The sequence below is a fragment of the Silene latifolia genome, chromosome Y, assembly GCF_048544455.1.
Source record: "Silene latifolia isolate original U9 population chromosome Y, ASM4854445v1, whole genome shotgun sequence".
Taxonomy (NCBI): domain Eukaryota; kingdom Viridiplantae; phylum Streptophyta; class Magnoliopsida; order Caryophyllales; family Caryophyllaceae; genus Silene; species Silene latifolia.
Window position 1 is genome coordinate 62,828,121 of NC_133538.1, and position 22,392 is coordinate 62,850,512.

General features: G+C 40.7%; 1 protein-coding gene across 1 annotated transcript; it reads right to left on the reverse strand.

The window, feature by feature from the left end:
• Positions 1 to 3,408: 3,408 nt before the first annotated feature.
• LOC141628205 (uncharacterized) lies at positions 3,409 to 7,892 on the reverse strand. Its single transcript, XM_074441376.1, has 9 exons — positions 7,649 to 7,892; positions 6,927 to 7,496; positions 6,508 to 6,830; positions 6,195 to 6,438; positions 5,530 to 5,936; positions 5,134 to 5,379; positions 4,493 to 4,821; positions 3,871 to 4,144; positions 3,409 to 3,507 (listed from the first exon to the last, which is right to left on the reverse strand). The coding sequence occupies exons 1-9, from the start codon at positions 7,890 to 7,892 to the stop codon at positions 3,409 to 3,411; spliced, it is 2,736 nt and encodes a 911-aa protein (XP_074297477.1).
• Positions 7,893 to 22,392: the final 14,500 nt, after the last annotated feature.

Consider the following 22,392-nt stretch of genomic DNA (forward strand, 5'->3'; position numbering starts at 1 on the left):
CATATGATTTTTCTATCCTTCCTTTTTTTTTCTTTCTTTTTTCAACCTCTTTTTTTTTTCAATTTTCTCTTCCAATTTTTTTTCTTTTCTTTCTTTTCATTCCCTTCAACTTTTCCACCAACTTCTCAAATCAGATATAACCACACTGCAATGAAACATTCCCAAAAGTCTATCATTACTAGCTCGGCTAGGGTAGGCAGAATTATAGATTGTAGCTATATGGGACAAAACAGGCAATTTGGCTATGTGGAGCTCATGGGTAAAAAGAAATAAAGGGGATTGCCTCTCCTAACATGTGTCACCAACCACAGACCGAATGCATACAGGTACTAAGTAGACTGAATTCATGCTTATGCAATTCGATGTAACATGCCTTATAAGGACTAACTACTCACATTCCTACATGAACTGGTCATGAATGTCACCAGTTTATAAGCTCTAAACCTTAAAAATTAAAGGTAGCTTGCCAAAATTCAAAGTCAAGTCTAATGTTCAGCAAGAAATTTAACAAAAACTCGTGGACCATGCATATAAGACTCTGCTAATAACATGTCAATTATGCAAGGCTTAGGCAAAACAAAATGTAGCGCAAAATCATCATTGAAATACTACCGTTCCGACTCGACCTAATATGCAAAAAAAAAGCATGTTTTTGTATTTTTTTTTCACATTTTTCAATTTTTTTTTGATATATGGAAAAGGAAAAACAATGCAAACGGAAATGCAATAAACATGTAAACAAAAATGCAACAAAAATGCAACAAAAATTTGCATGGATGCAGATAAGACAAATGCATACCCTCCCCAAACCAAATCACACAATGCCCCCATTGTGATCAGCAAACACCAGCAGCATCAAAATATATGGGAGAAGGGGGTAAGCAAAATGAGATGAAATACAAATAAAGCCAAGAAGGAAAAAGGACTCACAAGATAGGGCACGTAAAAGATCTCCCCAAACCAGCCAACAACAAGGGGATGTCGTAGCCAGCTGCTACTAGTCGTCGCCCACCTCGTAGTTGGTGTCCTCCTCCTCCCCAGCTGTATCCTCTGTAGCAGTAGGGCGAGGGTAACCGTCCACAGGGTAGCGGTAGTAAGACGGATGTGGCCACCCAGCTGGTGGCAACCATCCGGCACGGGCGTAGCGGTCGTAGACAGGAAAGTCAGCTAGGGCCCGGTTTAGCTCCATCCTGGCTGTACGCCTGCACATGTCAAGTAGAAGATGATCCCGCCCCGCCTGATCCATGACCGGTGGGGCGTTAAAGGGAGGTGGACAAATAAAGTGGGTCGGGAAGACAGGCTGTGGTCCAGGCTGAGTCTCAGAAGTGGAGGGTGTAGTGCTTGGAGATGCACGAGGTGAGTCACGTGGGGCCGTAGAAGACTGACCCGTCTCCCTAATGGGCCAAGAAAACTGCCTAGAGCGGCCAGTGGTCTTCTCAGGCAATGAGTAAGGAACATGGTAGAAGGGATAAGGAGGTCTTGCTGCTTTGTTTTTAACATGAGACAAAGGAATAAGAGGCGGGAGAGTGTCACAAGGTAGAGGGACTGACAAATAAGTAGAGATTTTCCACGTGTTGTCATCGGTCAGCCACTGTAATTGTTTCTTATATGACACAGTAAAAAGACACGGCTCATCAAGGGCTGGGGCCACTTGTCCAATGGGCATCATGCCCCGCGGAAAGTCAGGAAAGAGGCGGCGGGTGATATGTGTAACCAACCCCCCGCAGTGAAACAGGCTAAGGCTCCTGTTGCGACATGAGTGAATCGCTGAGCAGCGATATAGGCGATGTTAAGAACAAAATGACTGCCACTATCAATGTTAAGATAGCAAGCAAAATGGACAACTCTTCAAAATTCACATTGTTAGACTCTTTCCTAGCAAAAATAGTACCGCCTGTAAGGCGAAGCCAGACACGGATAAGCGGGTGATGAACAAATTTCTCCCTCTCCATGCCCTCAAAATGATCAGCTATGGCACCCACATGGGTTTAACTAACTTCCGAGTGGCAGTGTGTTGCCCCTCACTATATAGGCCTAAAAGACCTCCAAACTCAGCTAAGGTCATGTGAAAATCAGAGTTGAACAGACGGAAACTGACGCAATTAGAGTTCGCGTCATCTTCATAGTCCCCTGCATTAATTTTTAAACTACTAAAGAATTCAAGGGTGGGTAGCTGGTAGGTATACTCCCTCATACCCACCAAGCTTGATATACAGGTTCCATTAAAAATTTCCACAACTGGTTCGTAAATACCCAATGTCACTAGACTGTCACGGTCTAGAAAACGGGTTGGAATAATAGGGTGTTCTAACAAAGCACTAAAGCGATTCTTTTGCTCAAGAGAAGAAAAGATTACCTCGGGGTAATCGGGAAAACCTTCAACAGAAGGAATAGGAGTAAAAGGAATGAGTGCGGTACCCATTTGTGACGGTATGTGACTGCCGGAAATCTGTGGAGTTGGCTCACGTTGTGATGAATGTCCTACAGTCCGTCTTCTTTTGCCTTCCATTATTTCTGAAATTTATGGAGATAGGGACCATGAATTAGATAGGCGATAAATAACAAAAAGTGTGACAAAAGTTTCTGCAAAACAATGACCGTAGCAAAACAGTGGCCATAGCATTAACAATTTGTGCTGTGAAAAATCGATAAACTGCCAAAAAGTTGCACAAAACAGGCTGAAAGGTTTATAGCGCATAGTTGGGAAAACCCGTCCAAAGTCGTGCAAGACGCAACCCTAAACCACACAGATCGCGACCGAAAATCGCGCAGAAAATTCGTTCCAAAAATCGTTCTAAAAGACCACCCTTGACCATTTTTTTTTTCAAATTGAACAATCCAAAAAGGTATACTAACCAAATAGACAAGGTTAGATCACAAAAATCAAAAAAATCCCAAATTATAAACCCTAATATCGAAAGTTAACAATGGCAAATAGGGTTATTAAAGCAAGAAAGACATGAGTTAATCAAAAGAATCAAAAACCCCCAAATTATAGAACCCTAATTTCGATTTAATCCTTTCGAAATTGGGTAGAAAACAGCGAAAAACAAGGGGAAATGAAACATTCTTGAAAGGGAAACTTACTTGTGCGAAGAATAGAGGGAAAATAGAAGGGATTAACACCAAAAACAAGTAAGAAAAATGAAGAAGAAAGGAATGAAAGTGATGATGTTGGTGTTGTCGCTGCCATTGCTTCAGATGCCTCCTCTCTTTTTCTTTTCTTTCTTTTTGTCTTTGTGTTTGGATGAATGAAATAATTAAGTGAATAACCTTCCTCCTATAAACTTAAAACTCACTGCTATTAAATTAGTCGATCGACTAATTTTTAAGTCGATCGACTTTTTTTTGCTTAATCTTCTTCTGATTTTGGTCGATCGACTACACAGTTCAGACGATCAACTTTTCTTACCTGATCAACAACGTGTTTTTCTGCATTTTTTTACCTTTATCTATATGCAAAGTCGCAAGCACAAACTGCAAGAGCATTTGTCGACGGAACTTGAACTAGAAAGCAATAAAAACACACACACATACGAAAATTAAAAAGTTCAAAACAAAATTACAAGAATGTATACAATCCGGGTTGCTCCCGGTCAGCGCTGGTTTTTAAGGTCCCGCTCGACCTTTGTTACCTCAGTCTTCAGGTTCTGAAATTGGGTCGAAATACAGCAATTCGACCACTCCAACAAAGTCATTAGCACCGTAATAATGCTTCACTTGGTGACCATTTACCTTAAATTTCTCTCCCGCGGAGTTCTTTAGCTCAACTGACCCGAATTTGGAAACATTTGTTACCGTGTAGGGGAAGCTCTACCTGGACTTCAGCTTACCAGGAAATAGACGAAGTCGGGAATTGAATAGAAGTACTTGCTTCCCAACCTGAAACTCACACGGTAGGATCTTCTTATCGTGCCATCTCTTGGTTTTCTCCTTGTAGATGCGGGCGCTGTCATAGGCATTCAGCCTAAACTGCTCTAGCTCATCTAGCTGCAATAAGCGTTTCTCACCACACAAATTAGCATCAAAATTCAATTCAGAAATTGCCCACCATGCCTTATGCTCCAACTCTACAGGCAAATAACAAGACTTACCATAGACTAATCGATATGGTGATGCACCAATTGGTGTTTTAAAAGCAGTCCTATATGCCCATAAAGTGTCATCTAATTTCATACTCCAATCTTTTCGTGATTTAGAAACGACTTTTGTTAAAATTTATTTTAGCTCCCGATTAGAGACCTCTACTTGACCACTAGTTTGAGAATGATACCCCAAACCCCTACGATGTTTAACACCATATTTAGACAGTGAAGTAGTAAGTTGTTTCTCTTTAAAATTCATACCTCCATCACTAATGATAACCCGAGGGACACCAAAACGAGGAAGAATCAACTTTTTGAAAAGTTGGATGACAATCTTTGCATCACAATGGACCGAAGCAACGACCTCTACCTACTTAGACACGTAATCAACAGCCACTAGAATATACCTGTTACCCTTGCTGGACGGAAATGGAACTTGAGGCATCTCATGTCTCCTTGAAATGTTTCCCGTCCACTGACACGCATCACAAGCTACAATAAAATCTTTAGCATCTTTAAACATGGATGGCCAATAAAAAGCAGACTGAAGTACTTTAGCCACGGTCCTAGACTGACCGTGGTGACCTCCATAGGAGAAAGAATGATATGCTTCTAGGATAGCTTTGGCCTCCCACTGCGGTATACACCGCCAGTAAAGACCATCAGCAAATTCCTTGAACATATAAGGGTCATCCCAGAAATAGTGCTTCACATCGTGAAGGAACCGCTTCCTCTGCTGATATGACATATCAGGAGGTAATAAATTACCTACAATAAAATTAGCATAATCAGCATACCAAGGAGTTTCAGCATTAAAAATAGCTAATAAAATATCATCGGGAAATGAGTCATTAATAGGAAGAATATCTCCCTCATTTTGCAGCTCTAGTCGAGATAAATGGTCAGCAACAAGGTTTTAAGAGACTTTCTTGTCTCGAATCTCCAAATCAAACTCCTGAATTAGGAGTATCCATCTCAATAGTCATGGCTTAGCGTCCTTCTTAACAAGAAACTACCTCAAAGCCGTATGATCGGTAAAAACAATCACCTTGGACCTGAGCAGATAGGACCTAAACTTCTCTAGTGCATATACTACAGCCAACATCTCCTTCTCAGTAGTAGCATAATTAACCCGAGTCTCATCCAATGTTCGGCTAGCATAGTAAATAGCACTCAAAGCCTTGTCTTTCCTTTGGCCTAACACCGCGGCAACTGCATAATCGCCAGCATCACACATTATCTCGAATGGTAGCTCCCAATCTGAAGCTTGAATAATCGGTGTTGTGATCAAGGCCTACTTTAACTTGTTAAAAGCAGAAAAACACTCATCAGAAAATTCAAAAGGAACATCTTTAATTAGCAATCGTGTAAGTGGTTTAGCAATTTTAGAAAAGTCCTTGATGAACCGGCGATAAAAGCCAGCGTGACCAAGTAAACTACTAACTCTTTTGACGTTAACAGGAGGTGGTAATTGCTCAATCACTTGCACTTTTGCTCTGTCAACCTGTATACGCTTATCCGAAACTAGGTAACCAAGGACAACTCCCTCATTGACCATAAAATGGCACTTTTCCCAGTTTAACACCAGATTAACCTCAATATATCTCTGCAAAATCTTATTAAGGTTAGATAAACAAGAAAAGAAACCAGACCCATAGACGCTGAAATCGTCCATAAAAACCTCCATAATAGACTCTTTATACTCGGAAAGTATCCCCATCAGGAACCTTTGAAAGGTAGTAGGGGCATTACACAAACCAAATGGCATCCTGCGATATGCATAAACACCATAGGCACAAGTAAAAGTCGTTTTCTCCTGATCATCCGGATGGATATGGATCTGAAAGAAACCTGAGTATCCATCTAAATAACAGAAAAACTTATGGGAAGCTAATCTCTCTAACATCTGGTCAATAAAGGGAAGGGGGAAATGATCTTTTTTAGTTGCGGTATTTAATTGTCTATAATCTATGCACATCCGCCAACCAGTCACAGTTCTCGTCGTTATTAATTCATTCTTATCATTTTTCATCACTGTAGTCCCTACTTTCTTTGGGATTACATGAACTGGGCTCACCCACTTAGAGTCAGAGGTAGAATAAATTATACCTGCATCAAGAAGTTTCATTACCTCTTTCCTTACGATATCCTGCATGTTTTGATTCAACCTGCGTAAACCTTGTGCACGAGGCTTATGACCTTCCTCCAGGTTGATCCGGTGTATACAGAAATCTGGACTAATACCTGTCAAGTCATCTAAACTGTATCCCATAGCCTTCTTATTCTTTCTCAGAACACCCAACAAATCGGCGATTTGGCTATCATCAAGCTTGGAATTAACAATAACTGGATACTATTCATGGTCATCGAGAAAGACATACTTAAGGTGGGAGGGGAGAGGTTTGAGCTCCGGTTTCTTTACCTCAACAGCATAAGAGGTTTCCATTATCGCATTTACCGTCTCACCTTTCTCAATATTGAACTCCCTACCTTTCAGAGCAGCTTTCATTGTCTTGTTATCAACATGCTCATCTTCTGCAAAATCATCAAGAGCTATCAAAGCTTCTAACGGGTCCCCAAGAAGGGATCCCGTCCAATAATCAAACATAGATTCATCTACAATGTCTACAACATAACATGTATCCTCTATTATAGGCTTAGCCAGTGTGCTAGCCAAATTAAAAGTAACCCTATCATCCCCTACCTCGAGAGTCAAACGTCCATGTTTGACATCAATAATGGCTCCTGCAGTATGCAGAAATGGCCTACCCAAGATTATGGGGATCTAAGTGTCCTCGGGCATATCTAATACAATGAAATCGACAGGTAAAAATAATTTGCCTATCTTAACAGGGACATCCTCTAATACACCTAGAGGTCGCTTAACTGTTCTGTCAGCCATTTGTAGGGTAACATTCGTAACTTTAAGATACCCCATATTCATTTTCTCGCAAATCGAATAGGGCATGACACTGACACTGGCACCCAAATCACATAAAGCTTTATCTATTACATGAGTGCCTATTGTACAAGGAATTGAAAAACTACCAGGATCTTTCAATTTTGGTGGAGACTTGTTTTGTAGGAGTGCACTACACTCTTCTGTAAAAGCAGTGGTCTCTACCTCGCTAAAGCTCCTCTTACGGGTCAAGATTTCCTTCATAAACATAGCATAAGAGGGTACCTGGGTAATTAGTTTGGTAAAAGGTACAGTTACTTGAAGATTTTTGACGACCTCCAAGAATATACCGAATTGTCGCTCGACTTTTGAGTTCTTTAGGCGCCCTGGAAAAGGAACCTTGATAACGATTGGCGAGTCAGCAACTTTACTCTTCCCTTTGTCAGAAATAGACGCCTTATCAGCAGTAGAAGGCGTTCCAATAGCAATAGATGACGGATCAACAACGTCGTCTGGCGAAAAAGTCGATCGACCAACTAAATCAGCCGATCGACCACTTTTTCCAGTCGATCGACCACTTTTTTCAGTCGATCGACTATTTTCAGTCTCGCCAATTTTCTTTCAGCAGTTTTAGTCGATCGACCACAAATTTCAGTCGATCGACTTTTTTCAGGTGTTATAGCGGCTTCGTCCGCTGCTTTTTCTTCCGCATCCACATCTAACCCCTCAATTATGACCTCTTCAACACTCTCAGGCATCACGGGTCCACCATAGGTAAGACCGCTTCGAAGATGAATCACATTAGCCGTGTCATGTGGCTTCTCAGGCTGAGACGACAATGTACCTAGTTGTCTACTTGAAGTGGATAGTTGGGCAATTTGATTATCCAACATCTTGTTATGCACCATTAACTGAGTGATAAGTGCCTCTTGCTTTTATGAGGCCGCCATCTGTTACTGAAGCATGATCTTAATGTCATATAGGTCATTGTTCGGATGTTGTTGACCTCCTTGATTGTTCCTCTGATAACCATCTTGTGGTTGATTTCCCCGATTCTGATGAATAGTGTATGTCTGATTCGGATTTGGTGGCGGTGGTGGAGTTAGGTTAAGAACATTCTTACTTCAATAAGAGAAATTAGGATGCTCTCTAGTCCTCTCATTGTAGAAATTGGAGTATGGTGTACCTTTTTTGAAGGACTGGAAGGCGTGAACCTGCTCCAAGGGACTCATGCACTCAACTGCACCATGTCTTACAATACCACACCGTTCACAAGGTGTTTCCTGCTGGGTCATGGCATGAACTATCTGCTGGTTTCCCAAAGACTGGGCTGTCTTAAGTTCGGAAATATGAGCAATTAATGACTCTAGCTGAGCTGCAACAACTCCATCAGATGAACTTCCTCCTCTCGTTTTACCTCTGGGGTTCCCATATTTAGCAGTATGGGTAGCTATTTGGTCAATTAGTTTCAAGGCATTATTATCATTTGTGTTGTCCTGGAATATCCCGTTAGCTGAGGAATCAAGTAATGCCCGATGGTCATCATATAGTCCATTGTAGAACTGGTTGCAGAGAAACCACTTCTCAAACCCATGGTGAGGAAGTGAACGAACCAATATCTTAAAACGAATCCATGCCTCGTTTAAATCTTCAGTTGGACCTTGTTTGAAGCTAGTAATTTGATTTCTCAAGGCATTCGTCTTCTGGGGGCCGAAAATATCCCTTGTAGAAGGCAAGAGCTAAACTGTTCCAGTCGGTGACTCCCTGATCTTCCATGTCTAAATCACGCAGCCACTCTGCAGCATCGTCTCGCAGAGAGAATGGGAAGAGCACCTATTTTACTTGGTCCTGGGTCACCCCAGCAGTCAAGGTTATGGAGCAGCAGTAAGTAATGAATCTCTCCATATGTGTAGCAGGGTCTTCCGTGGCTCCCCCTCTAAACAGATTTCTCTCTACCAAGTTAATGTACGATGGCTTTATCTCGAAAGTCCCGTTATCTGTTGTGGGGAGTTTGAATCCCTTAGGAATGGATGCAAGGGTAGGCTCTGAGTGACTTGCTAAGGTAGGCATGATTGTAGCAGCTGCAAAAGTAGAAGTGTGTTCTTGAAAAGACTGATTTTCTGCAATAAAACTGGCATAAGTGGCTTCAAGCGTACTCAAGTCTTCTGCTTGGCGGACTTCCTTCCTAAAATTTTGTCTAGCTCGAAATGACTTTTCTGGTTCAAAATCGTATGGTATGAGTTCGGACCTGTGAGACCTGGGCATAAACGTAGCAAACAAAAGAAAGTAAATCTAAACGATTTCAAATAAGAGAGAAACAGCTAGGATGGTCGGTTCGCCGCGGTCTACAACGATCTAAGGTAAAGTCAACAGTCAGTAATAAACGGTCTGAAGGGTATTGAATAGGTCCTCTCGGTCCACTGTTTGCCCTAGAATTCTAATGTAGCTCTCATCCTAATTAGAGTGTCCTATTGGTCGTAGCAAGTCTTCGCCTTTTCCAATCTCTCGATCCAGGTCAAGGTTTAACAAGATGGTCAAGTAATTATGTGCACTTAATTAATCAAACTGCTATCAGATGCCACAATTAACAATTCAGACGGAGTAAACAGCTAGACCTAAAACCCTAACATATTATGTCATTGAACCGCGGATCCCCTAAATCCTAGCACAAGAGAATTAGCTATGCATAATTAAATGAAGAACAACAATTAAAGTAGAAGAGAAAACTAAGAATTGCATGATGGAATTAAAGAGAAATTTAACAAGCATAAAACAACTCTAATAAGAAAAATAAAAGAACAATAATAAAAATAAAGCGAGATGAACGAAGAATTATTGAAATTACCGAAAATTGGAAGGAAAGAAATACAACTTTAGATCCCAAAATAAAGAAACAAAGTAACGTAGAAAGGTTTTAAGTAGTATATGAGATAACCTAATAATGTTTACTAAGTCCCTCCTAAATAATAAGAGGAGTAATGGGCCGAAATTATAAAGCATATTTCGACCAAACTGAAGATAAGTCGATCGACCAAAAGAACAGTCGATCAACTTTTCGACGTCGCGCATTTCCTGCAAGGCACACTGAATTTCAAACGGCCGCCATTTCTTCGTTAATTGGGCAAATCAAGCATTTTTGGTGGCGTTGGAAACCTCAAAGAACAAGCTTTCATCTCCAATTTGAATCACTTGATTATCTTGTGTATATCTCGAGTTATGGCTCTTCAAAGTAGGCACTAGCGGCGTGAAGCTCTTTTTTTGCTCGATAAGCTTCCTTACTTCACTATGAACTTCATAGAACGGTTTCCGAGATTTTTTCTCACCAACGTCGAGATTTCAAATCCAAAGACAGGTTTGGATTGTTTGCACATACTCGAGCCTATAACCTGCATAAAACACAACACGGCCCAAAGTAGCCAAAACAAGGGAGAATAGTAGCTTACGCTACTAAATAATGCATAGAATGCATGCAAATGAATAGAATAATTGTATGAAATAGGCACGCATGAAACCTCCTCAACCCAAACCCTTGCTTGTCCCCAAGCAAGCAAAGATTAAGGACAAAAACAACTAATGGAACGGTAGACAATCTCAAAGCTAACTATGCTTTACACGCCCAAACTAATTTAATGCAAGCAGCCAAAACCAATGTACAAAATCAATTGCAAACGAGTTATACGTATGAAACAACTTACTGAACCTTCAACCTTGCAAGACTCGTATATATCGGACTCTCACGGGTCACTCATCACTCGTTAAAGAACATGGTGAGTATATAATGTTTGATAGAAAGAAATATAGCCGCTCACCTAACTGCAACCTATAAAAACATGCATGCAGTCTAACATGATAATTATCTCTACCAACCATACATATGTATTCCAACCAAACAGGACCAAGTCACATGCCGAGAACTTAAAAATATGGTGAAGTGAGGTAATTGGGTAAAAAGGGGCAAAAAGAATTGGAAAAGTGGAGGTAAGAGCCAAGCTAGTACCAAACGAAACCAATAGTAACAAATCCCGCTCAACAACCCAACCATAAAACATAAAACGATGCCGAATGTGGCATAAAACTACCGCACCAAAACATAAAATACTCTTCAAATAATATGGAAAAGCTATATAGGACTATAACGAAATTCCCATCTTCTTTTTTCTCAACTTCATTTCTTTTTTTTTTCTATTCTTTTTTTTTTCATTCATTCTTCACGTTTTTTTTTCTTTTCCATTCAACTTTTTTTTTTTTTTTTTCATTTTTCATTTTCTTCTTCAGACCCTTCATAACAAAATAGAATGCCAAGATCGACAAATACACACGTACCCAAAAATATTAACCGTACTTGCTTGACTAGGGTAGGCTATATAGGAATGTAGTTAACAATTGGGTCAAAACAAGTCAATTTGGCTATTGTAAGGCTCAAGGGTAAAAATAGAAGAAAAAGGACGCCTCTCCACATGTGACACCACCACTAACCCGAATCCATACAGGTACTAAGAGACAATTGTCATGCTTATGCAATTTGATGTTACATACCTTATAAGGAGTACTACTCACATCCTAGATGAAACTGATCATGAATGTCATCAGTTTATTAAGCTCTATGCCTTAGAAAATTTGAGTAGGTTGCCGATATTAAGTCAAGTTTATTCGTTCAGAAAAGCTGATCACAAACTCGTAGATTATGCAATGACCGTACAAGAGTGGCAAAGCAAGGCTTAGGCAAAAAATAAAGGACAGACGCAATTTCATCATTGTTATCTAACTGTTCCAACTCGACCTAGTATGCAAAATAAAACATGTTTCTGTAATTTTTCAAATTTTTTGATTATTTTTTCTTTTTTATAGCGGAAAAGGAAAAATAATGCATACGGAAATGGAACAAACATGCAAACAGAAATGCAGTAAAAATGCAGATGGATGCAAACAGACAGATGCATACCCTCCCCAAACCAAATCACACAATGCCCTCATTGTGTTCAGCAAACAACCATCAGCAGTGTAAAATATAAAGGAAAGGGACTATGTGAATGAGATGAATACAAATAAAGTAAAGCATAAGAAAGAAAACTTACAATGTATACAAGAATGACCTCCCCAAACCAGTAGAAACTAAGGGGAGGATGTGGCCGGCGTGCCACTAATCAACAATCTTCAACTAAGTGTGGGTGAAAGTAGGCGCTCAAGGCCCTTAAAAGCTTATCATAAATCTGCGCATGTGCTACACAAAAGCATAAGTAGCACCAAAATAAAATCTGAGCATATAAAATCAAAGTTAGAGACCGTCTCAGCTTACTGAAATTTCTTTGATAACTCTCATAGAAATCCACCAATTTATACCACCCATCAGCTAAGCATGGACCATCAAAGCTCAAACCATAAGGCACGAAAGACAAACAACCGACTCCCACATCGACAACATGCTTAGACGGGTATTCTATGTAAGGTGGAGGAGTCAAGTGTGTAATAGGAGAAGGTGGGTAGTCATCCCAAATACAAGGGGTGGTAAAGTCAAATGTGTCAACGGGATCTCCCATAATAAACTCATCTATTATATCATCATATGTATCCCATTTGACCTCAAGAGCTTCTAATTGCACATCCTCACTCTCCTTATCGCAAGACTCGTCACAAAAGGGGTTCTCTAAGGAGTCCGTCAAGTCGTCCTCATGTGGCTCAATGTCAGTAAAGCTTTCATAGAGGGGTTCTAGATTATCCTCAAAGAAGGGGTTATCAACTGAGCATATGGTCTCCTCCTCTATGTTTCCGTCAACAACTTTTTCATTCTTTAAAACGGGTTCTATGGTCTCACCCCCTCCCTCATGCATGTCTGACTGAAGTGAGAAAGTGGGTTTAATGCTCTCAATGGCAAACCAGTCAAAGAATTCCAAAACCCCGTTGACAGGTTTCCCACGGACATCTCCCCTACTTATTGAGTTGAGGTATGCTCGTGTAGGGCCATTTGTACCCTGGTTAATAGACAAACAAATCTGGAGAGCAGACAAATTTCCACGATTTATTGTACTGAGCCATTCCTCGAACCTGTCTATATATGCACCAAAAGACTCATTCTCATCCTGCGGGAACCTGATGGTAAGTAACATGAGAACGGTCTCAAGGAACTAAAGTTCCCTTAGATAAAAGACAAACTAAAATTAAACAATAGAAATACGCCGCATCCCCGGCAACGGCGCCAAAATTTAACAGGCTAAATCGCACACCTATCAAAGATAAACCAACTGGCCTAAACTAATGCAGTAGAGGAAGTCAGGATCGTATCCATAGGGAGACAATTTGTTCTATTTGCTAAATCTAATATGTCTAGGTAACAAGTCTGGGGGTTTGATTTTGTTTGATTACTAAACTAATTTAGCGAAAAGTAAAGGAGAAAAGTGTAGAAAACGAGTATAAAAATATAAGGGAAAAAAAGCTAGGATCGTCGGTTCTCCATGCTCTAATAACTGTCAAAGGTAGGGTCAAAGACTTAGTCAAATTACGGTCTGAAGGGCAGCGATAAGGTCCTCTCGGTCCACTAATCACCCTAGAAACTTTCAAATATGCTCTCGCTCTATTTAAAGTATTCTATTATTCGTAGCAAATCTCACTCTTTCCAATCTCTCGATCTAGGTCGGAGTTTATCAGATTAAATAACAAGCCGCATGCATTCAACAAATTAAATAGAAATTAAATGCTACGATTAACAATTCAGACGACTAATTATTCCAGATCTATTATCCTAATTAAATACCGTCATACAACCATGGATCATCTAAATCCCATCATAAGAAAATTAGCTACGAATAATCAAACTAACCAAATAAACAATAATAATGATAATTGAATTAAGCATGATGGAAGTAAGAGAATAACAATTAAACATAAAATTAAGGAAGAACAAGCAAGCGTAAAATAAACAAGAGGAAGAAAATAAATGAAGAACAAAGGTTAATTAAATTACCAAATTAAAAGAGAAAGTTCCCATGTTCAGATCCGAAAATTCAAGCAAAGTAACGTAGGAAAGAAAGTTTTACAGTATGAAAAGATCCCCCCCATAATGTTTACTAAGTCGCTCTTAAATAACAAGAGAAGTAAATTATTAATCAAGAAACTAATGGGCTGAAATTATAGAGCAGATTTCGACCTAACTGGAGATAAGTCGATCGACCACGAGAAACAGTCGATCGACTTTTTGTCGTCGCACAGTTTCTGCAATGCGCACTGAACTTCAAACGGCCGCCATTTCTTCGTTACTTGGGCAAATAAAGCGTTTCTTTGAACTTTGAAAACTACTATTGGAGCTGTGTGGTCTGTAGCTTTCTGGGACAACAATTGCTCTGGCACCCCATGAGATAACACCAGGTACTTCACATCGCTCTGGTGGATTTTCTGTTTTTAGGCCTCTTTGAAAATACTACTCTGCACTTTAACATCTATGGTACGTTGAAAGTGTTGCTAGCAGGACTGTCAACTGCAAACGTGGGGTGACAAGGCACATGGAACTCCAACATGCCTAACCTAATTCTCCCATAGGGGCCCTCTCACCAGGCGGCTTGTGGAACATACGAAATGGAGCCTGGCTGACAGCTTAAAGCTCATCCATCTACCCTGGATATCACCCCCAAATGTAGCTCTCAATACCGAGTACTCGACGCAATCAATCAGGGCCCCAGCATGCATGCACACACATATGGAACGCAGGGATCTCTAAGCTACCAGAATCTTGCAACATTGTTCCTAGAATGACGATAAACTTGCCTAAGGTACGCCCCTGTTGGATTTAAACATGATGAACACACCTTGAGTCATGAACAAGGTTAAGTAGTCAGAATGCGGCATATGCCTAAATCAGTCATTGGATTGACACAGCAGCTAACTGAGCCTAAATCAGCCTTCTCAGGCTGACACATCTGGTCTAAATTAACCTCCTAGGTTAACATGGCCGCTACCAACTAAAACCAGCCAGTAAGCTGACACGACATCTCCCTAAGCTAAGAAGATAAAATCAACAAGTTACGATATGAATAAAACTTGCCAAAACTGGGCAAGGATCATTTCAAAATACGGCCAAACACGCCACTAAGGCAGGCATGGCCATGAGTTCAGACAACCGCCACCACGGCGGGAAACACAAAGCAAAAATGTCTAAAAATTCTTACAAATCTGTGCCACACAGGGCCAGAGTACCAGTAAAAAAAATAGAGACTTAAAAGCAAAAACTTTCAAATAGAGGCCAGGTCAATGACCTCCCTCTCAGGCACCTCTCCTGCCTTCTCTTGCTGACTCTCCATTTCAGGTATAGGACCAGCTTGTACGCCCTCAGTGCCAGCATCCTCTTGAACCTCCGCAGCAACAGCAGCCTCCTGAAAATAACCACCTTCCTCAACAGCCGTCAGCTCCATCAACGCAAGGGAGTTCACCTCGCCAAACTTAGGCATCAACACGCTCAAGTCAGGCTGAATAGAGTAGAGGGTCTCCAGCTCCCTCTCTTCTTCCTCTATGGACTGCAGGGTAGGAGGCTCAGCAAGCGCAGCAAGCATCCAGCTGATCTTGGCCCGCCAGGTAGCATAAGCAACAATGTTGGTGGCGAGGGAGATCAGCTCACTGATCTTTTCGTCAGAGCGCTTAAGGGCATTAGAAAAGGTGATGTACACCTCTTGAGTGCGTACCAACTGGTCAATTTCCTCCTTCAACTTCTTCTTGGCTCCACTCAGCTCAGCCTTCAGCTCTACCACGCGGTCCCTCAGTCAAAAAAACGTCTTTGCTCCAAGTCAAAGAATGGTCCCAAAATGACTCCCCGATTCTTTTTTTTTTTTTTTTGCAAAAAGATATCATTTCATTTCATTGAAGAAAAGAAATTACAAATTGCAAGGATATCACACTAGCAAACTACTTAAGTAAAACACTTAAGCAAAAAAAAAAAACTCTAAAAATTAAGAGCTAAGTCTAGCTAACAAGACAGCAGATCTCTTCTGCATTTGCATTCGAACAGAAACCAGGAACTTGATATTAGTAACAATGTCCTGAACAGTGTGCTCAGTCCCAGTGAAGATCCAGGTAGCCCGACTAGTGGTTTGCTCCACATTGATCATCTTCCTATTATAAAGGGCTGACTGGAAAGCCTGTTAGCAAAAAAAAAAGAGTTAGCAGATTTAGCATGGAAAGATCCAGAATAGGTAGCAGAAGAGGAGTACGCACCATAAAAGCATTATGCACGTCATTCTCCGCCATCTCCTCAGGAGAGAATTACGTAAACACTTCCACCTGTGGACAAGGCCCTCGGGAACTGCGTCCGCGGGATCCACACTAGGCATAATCAACTCGAGGTTCTTTCGAATCGAATTAAGACAAATTAGAGTCGCCACCAAGTTTTTTGGGAACTTGGAACCGTTCAAGTCAACTTTACACCTTTCATCGAAAAGCATAAAGCCAATCGACTACGAGTGATTAAAGATAAAGACTTGTACCCTATATCACTCGATTTGAATGACTCTCGTAATCCAATGGTATTTAGACGGATCCACAAACCATAGATCTTGAGTAAGGGGTGAGGGTACGTGTTAGGAAGCCCATAAGGACACCTAACCCCGCCCGTCAATAACGGCCTCTACTAAGTCAAGTGTCGGATTTCAAACAAGGTCATAGCTACTACGATATATGATATGCAAACATAGTTTTAAAACCCTAACATGTGAAGTTTTTATGTCGATTTAGATGCAACTAAACTAACTTTGTCAAAGTTGTAATTAAGCATGTGGGTTGATTGATCTAACAACATACAAAACAAAGCAAACAAGGCTTAGGGGGAATGGGGGAGCCATTGGGATCTATCCTATTACAACCCAGGCATTTCATGCCGACACAACGATAAATTAAAGATACAACTCGATCTAAAATACAACGCTATACACAAAACCGTACACGACACATTACACGGCCAATTCGGCTTAGGGAAACGTGCACAAGGGGGGTGGCCCACGGCTTACATGACTCACGGCCTTGGGTCACTCCTCGTAATGCGTGCTTTCACTTAATCTTATCGAATTAGACATAGGGCTACGCACCAAAGCATGCATTAGCATAAATCGGGCCATGTTGCTTTAAACAATCATGCGATTTACTACGCTCTCACATGCATTGGGGCACAACCATCTAACCAAACAATACTAAGGTTTTTGAAGAAGTTTTGACTCGATAAAAGTAAAACAAACTTGAAAATTACAACTCGATGAACAAACTATAAATTACAAGCTACGAAACGACAAAGAGCAAATGATACAAAACAAACGAAACAAGAAAAGGCACGGCCACCCTCACGGCCTAAAGCCACGTCCACCCTAGTTCCTAGGTTAAATTCATTAGGTTCGATAGATTTGCGAAGCGATGCGGGATGTACATTAGAAAACGATGATAAAAGAGGTCAGAAAGCTTTGCCTAAAACCGGGTGCTCTACACGGCCTAAAGGGGTCAAATTAGGTCAAGGAGTTACGATATTAACGCTACTCATCGAGTGTTAATAGAAAGGTGCTAATCACGCACTCCTATGCTAGCGACAAATCGAGTGAAAAGAGAGATGCGTTCAATTAGGTTATAGAATTGTTAGTTGATTTTTAAAGCTATGTCAATGTACCCTAACGTGTCTAATTAGGTTATTAAATTGATCTAATGTCATCTAAACGAGTTATATGTTAACAATCAGAGGTCATACTAACATGTGACGGGTCCTAGGGTGGGTCGAATTACACGAAACAAGAGAGGGGTCAAAAGCGAAGAGCGAAGTTAGAATTCGTTTTATTAATGCCCTACCTTGAACACGAGGATATGTAAATGAGACGGGGGTTACGAACGACTGATGTAACGGATTTCTTTCCCATCTCAAGTCAACGCGGGTGTTCATGGTGGTACTTTAACTCATACTCGGACTAAACTAGTTTCATAGTTAATGATAACAATCGATAAACAAAATAAAACGAAACAATTAAAAACAAACATAAAAAAATGAAATAAAAGGGAGAAAGAGGAGGATTTGATGCACCCTCAACCTACATATATCGTTGGCACCGTCTTGGGTCGTAATCGATGGTATATTTTATCTCGAGAGGCCGTCGTCGACGAAGAAACAAAGCAAACAACACGTTTTTTGCAAATCTGGACAGCAACTTTTCAAACTGCGATTTCTCTCTCGTTTCACGGTGAAAATTCGATTTAAAAGATGTTTTGAAAACTAGAAAGAGAGGAGAACAGAGATCTTAAAACAATCCCTCCTCGTTTTGTGTTATTGGGCACGAAAAACGAGCACAATCAGAACTAGACAGACAGGAAAAACCGCGAAAACAGAGTGTATGACACTCTGTTTTTCGAGGGGATTCGTGTACTCTCAAGGTCAATTTGGCTCATGAATCTTTGTCTAAGTTTTAGATGGATGTTGTGTGGTTAATTAGGAACAAGAAACTCGAATTTTAATGGAGATTTGAAGGGGAAACGAATTGTATTTCGAGAGAGACACAAACTGTTTCAGTTTGGATGTCTCGGTTTTGTCGAGGGTTTTGAGAGGCAATTAGGGTTTGTTTCTGGGGTTTAATGCTTGTGAGTGACGGTAGTATGTATGTAGAGCTTAGAGGAATGAATGTATGGTAAAGGGGGGGTATTTATAAAGAGTTTCGAAGGGTAGAAGTAGGGCAACAAGCAATCGGGCCTGTTTCGCATAGCTGCTGCCCATCAGCTATTCGTGGGGTTTTTAGGGTTTGTATGGGGGGTTTGCTTGGTGGTTAAGCTAAGGTAATATGGGTAGGATAATAGGGTATGGTTTAGGGTTAATGGGCACGGGTTTAAGTGGTGTTTGGAGCAGGTTTTGGGCTCGGGATTGAGCACGCAAAACAGGGGGGGGGCTGCTTGTGTTGCGGGCTGTTTGGGGAGTACTTGGGTGGACTTGTGGAAGTGTTTCAAGGTGGTCTAGGTGCTGGGTTGTTGTGGGTAATGTGGAGCACGGGTTGGTGGTGATGGGTTGCGGGTTTGGACCAAGTTTGAGTCGGTTTAGAAAGGCTTTCGATGGGCTATGCAAACACGGGTAGAGGAAGGAATTGGGCTGTGTTGGGGGGATGTTTGGGACGAGATTTGGGATGTGGATATGGGGGTTCGAACTGGGTTTGGATGGGTAGAGGCCTAGGTTGGTTAGTGTACTCGAGATTCGTGCCAACTCGTAAAGAAACCGGGCTAAAAAACCGAGCTATAATCGAGCTCCAAAACGTGTGGTTAAAACGAGTTTTCGATTTTTCAAATCAATTAGCACATTAAAATAAATGATTTTTCAAATCAAATACACTCATAAAAATGATTTTTCAAATCAATTATTTATTTTATTTTCAATAAAATAAACATGAGAAAATAAATTCAAAATAAAGTAAAATGAATTCACCGTAAAAAAAGCTTTAATTTAAATATCATTTAAATTAATAAAATACTTCGTCGACAACGCTCATTCTACATCGTAAAACGAACCCAAATAATGACAATGACAACTAATAAATACATGCGTCCTATCATCATCGGGTGTTTGTCGGGTTCTATATAAATTCCAATATCGACGGATACGGGTATCTACAGAGCCCCCACTTTGACTGAGGCTTGGACAAGGCGAAAGTCAAAGTATACCCCAGGTCCCTCTCGACCTGAGGATTCTGCGGGTCGTTTATAGTCCATTAGACTTGCGTATATAAGCTCGCCAGCCATAAGAAGAGATCATACCTGAAACTTCGCTGGGGATTGACTCTTGCTTCTGTTGCGTCGAATTATCATCGTTGGTCGTCGACCCATAAAATTGCATATATGGTAGATTGAGCCTTATCCTTAGGCGCCTACGTATCCGTTTCTGACGGAATCAAACCCGCGTCGTAGTTCGGCAACTGCTGACACATGCCCAAAGTTTATCATCTGCTGGCATTTGTCCAAAATTCATCATCTGCTGACATTTGCCCAAAATTTATCATCTGTTGGCGCTTGTCTGAATGGGACGGGACTTTCCAAGGAGGTTGCCGCAGCTTTCATCATTTGCTTTCAGCTACGGAATTCTTCCATTTCATACTCTTGTATTGAATTGAATTCTTGGTGGAGGTCATCATTTACATCCTGATAATGGTCTCTGAAGCCAACGGCTTCAGAGCACCCAGTTTGCAATGGCTCTAAAGTTGGAGACTTTAGAGCCCCCAGTTGAAGCATATCCTGCTACATTTGAAACACAAAAACGTACTAGCAATAATCATCACATAAGCACATTTGGATCATCGATTCTAAAATTAGATCATTTGAAAGATTGGGTCATCGACCCGAAAATTGAATTTGAAAATTTTGAATAATTGGGTCATCGACCCGAATTTTGAATTTGACATCACTTGGAATGTTGGGTCATCGACCCGAAATTTGAGTTTGAAAGACTGGGTCATCGACCCGAAATTTGAACATGTTGAAAATTTTGAATAATTGGGCTATCGACCCAAATTTTGAATTTGAAATGAATCACTTGGATGTTGGGTCGTCGACCGAAAATTTGATTTTGAACTTTGAGATTTGAACCTTGACTTGGATCATCTATCTATAATGCGCAAAAAGTTTTTGAAATTTTGAAATTTTGAAATATTTGGCATTTTGAAATCGAACCTTGATGGGTGAGCATGAAATACGACTCAGACACTCTGTATAACCCGTAAACAACGTAGGCGTAGCCCGCTACCGTAAAACAAAAAAGGAAAATAAAACCGTAAGTGTGCCCGGGTTTTAATTCAATTATTGACTTGTTAGGGGTAGAAATGTAAATTGGACATTCCGGCGCCAAAAGATGGCAAATGGGAATCACAAGGTCGTCGAACTTGGGACGGAGATATCGTATGGCATGGGCGTGCTCCCGAGGGCACATGGGAATCAAGATCACTTGGCATTGACAAGGTGGATTAAACTCACGGAGCGACAACGTTGGCTTCGCCCAGACACTAAACACAGACTGATTTTATGAGAATACTTAGACATCATACATCACTCTTGTTGGGAACATTCTGTCACTCTTCTCCTCGCCTCCTTTCTTTTCAACGAGTATTCATCATTTCTTGCCACCGCCTTCTTTCTTTTCAGCGGGCTTTTACTATTTTTCTTCCACGCCTTCTTTCTTTTCAGCGGGTTTTTCATATTTTCTGTTCCCAACACAAACCTACATCTATATGACTCGGCATCTTTGCCTAAAACGCTCGATAAAGCTCATTCTGAGACTTGATACTATTCATCCGAACCTATATCCTCATCCTAGCCTACATCGAGTGCTAAGACCGACTCAAACAAAGGTGGCTTCATTTGGACTTGGTTAAGACCCGTAAGAAACCGACAAGATGACAACTTGGTTGATGAGTGGATTGAATCCCTTATTCTGAAGGGCTGCCTACGTATTCGCGTGGAGCGAAATCAAATCCGACGTAGTTCGATCATGGTGCATAAACATGGCATTTTTATTATGTGTACACACTCGAAGGTTTCACCTAAGGTATCATGTCATATCCCATTCTAGCCTGTAAAGTACCGTTTAAATCTCGTGTTTGGGGTTAGGTGTAAAAGGATTGGATCTTTTGGGATGTGGAGCTTGGTAATAACAAGTTGGAATGGTTAACCATCATTCCGAAGGTTTGTTTTGTGGTGCTAAGGCCAAGGGCTATGGCTACTGATGTGGTTGGAATGGGTGTCTCGGGTTTGATGAAACCCGAGTACAAATGGGTTGGAAATCGATGTGGGTTCAAATTTCCATGTCTGGACCCTAAAGGCTGGGTGTAACAACACAAGCGGAATAATTCTCAAAATTCCCGACTATCCCTTTGTAACTGTCTCAGGAAGGACTTAGAGGGTAAAGAGGTTACTACTTAAGCTTTTGGGCTTCGCCCATTGAACCTCAACTATGGGTACTTGACTTGAATTCTGGCTTCCGTAACTTCGACATTCAACCAAAAAGCGTTCTGCAATAACTTCAACATCTTTTTTCCTTTTTTCTTTTTCTTTCATCTTTTTTTCATTTTTCTTTTTTTTTCATTTTTTTTTTATTTTTCCAATTTTTCTCTTTTTCTCATTTTTCATTCTTTTTCATCTTTTTTCTCTCTTTGAAAATGATCTTCTATTCATTCTCTTAGTCATAAATGGATACACCTTGAAAACTGGGCTTCGCCAACTAATTTGGGTAGGAACTAACAATTGCTTGTTAGAACGGGTTGATATCTTCTCTCTTCGAGATGGGATGATTTTGTTGGGGAAAAGGCTTGCCTTCCATCCTCGATAGGGGAAACAAGGAGCTAGTCAGGGTTTGTCATAGAATCATCTAAAAGCTTGTCACAAGCATTGGTTTTGATGAAGGTTTTCTACCGCCAGACATGGAATAGGTAAAGG

Bases quoted from the DNA above. Each gene is read 5' to 3' on its own strand.
- LOC141628205 (XM_074441376.1), bottom strand. From the start codon at position 7,892: ATGGTGCATAACAAGATGTTGGATAATCAAATTGCCCAACTATCCACT. The intron at 7,497-7,648 runs GTCGATCGACTG...CTTTTTCGCCAG, and splicing joins CGCTATAACACCTGAAAAAA to ACGACGTTGTTGATCCGTCA. The intron at 6,439-6,507 runs GTAAAGAAACCG...GACCATGAATAG, and splicing joins AAACCTCTTATGCTGTTGAG to TATCCAGTTATTGTTAATTC.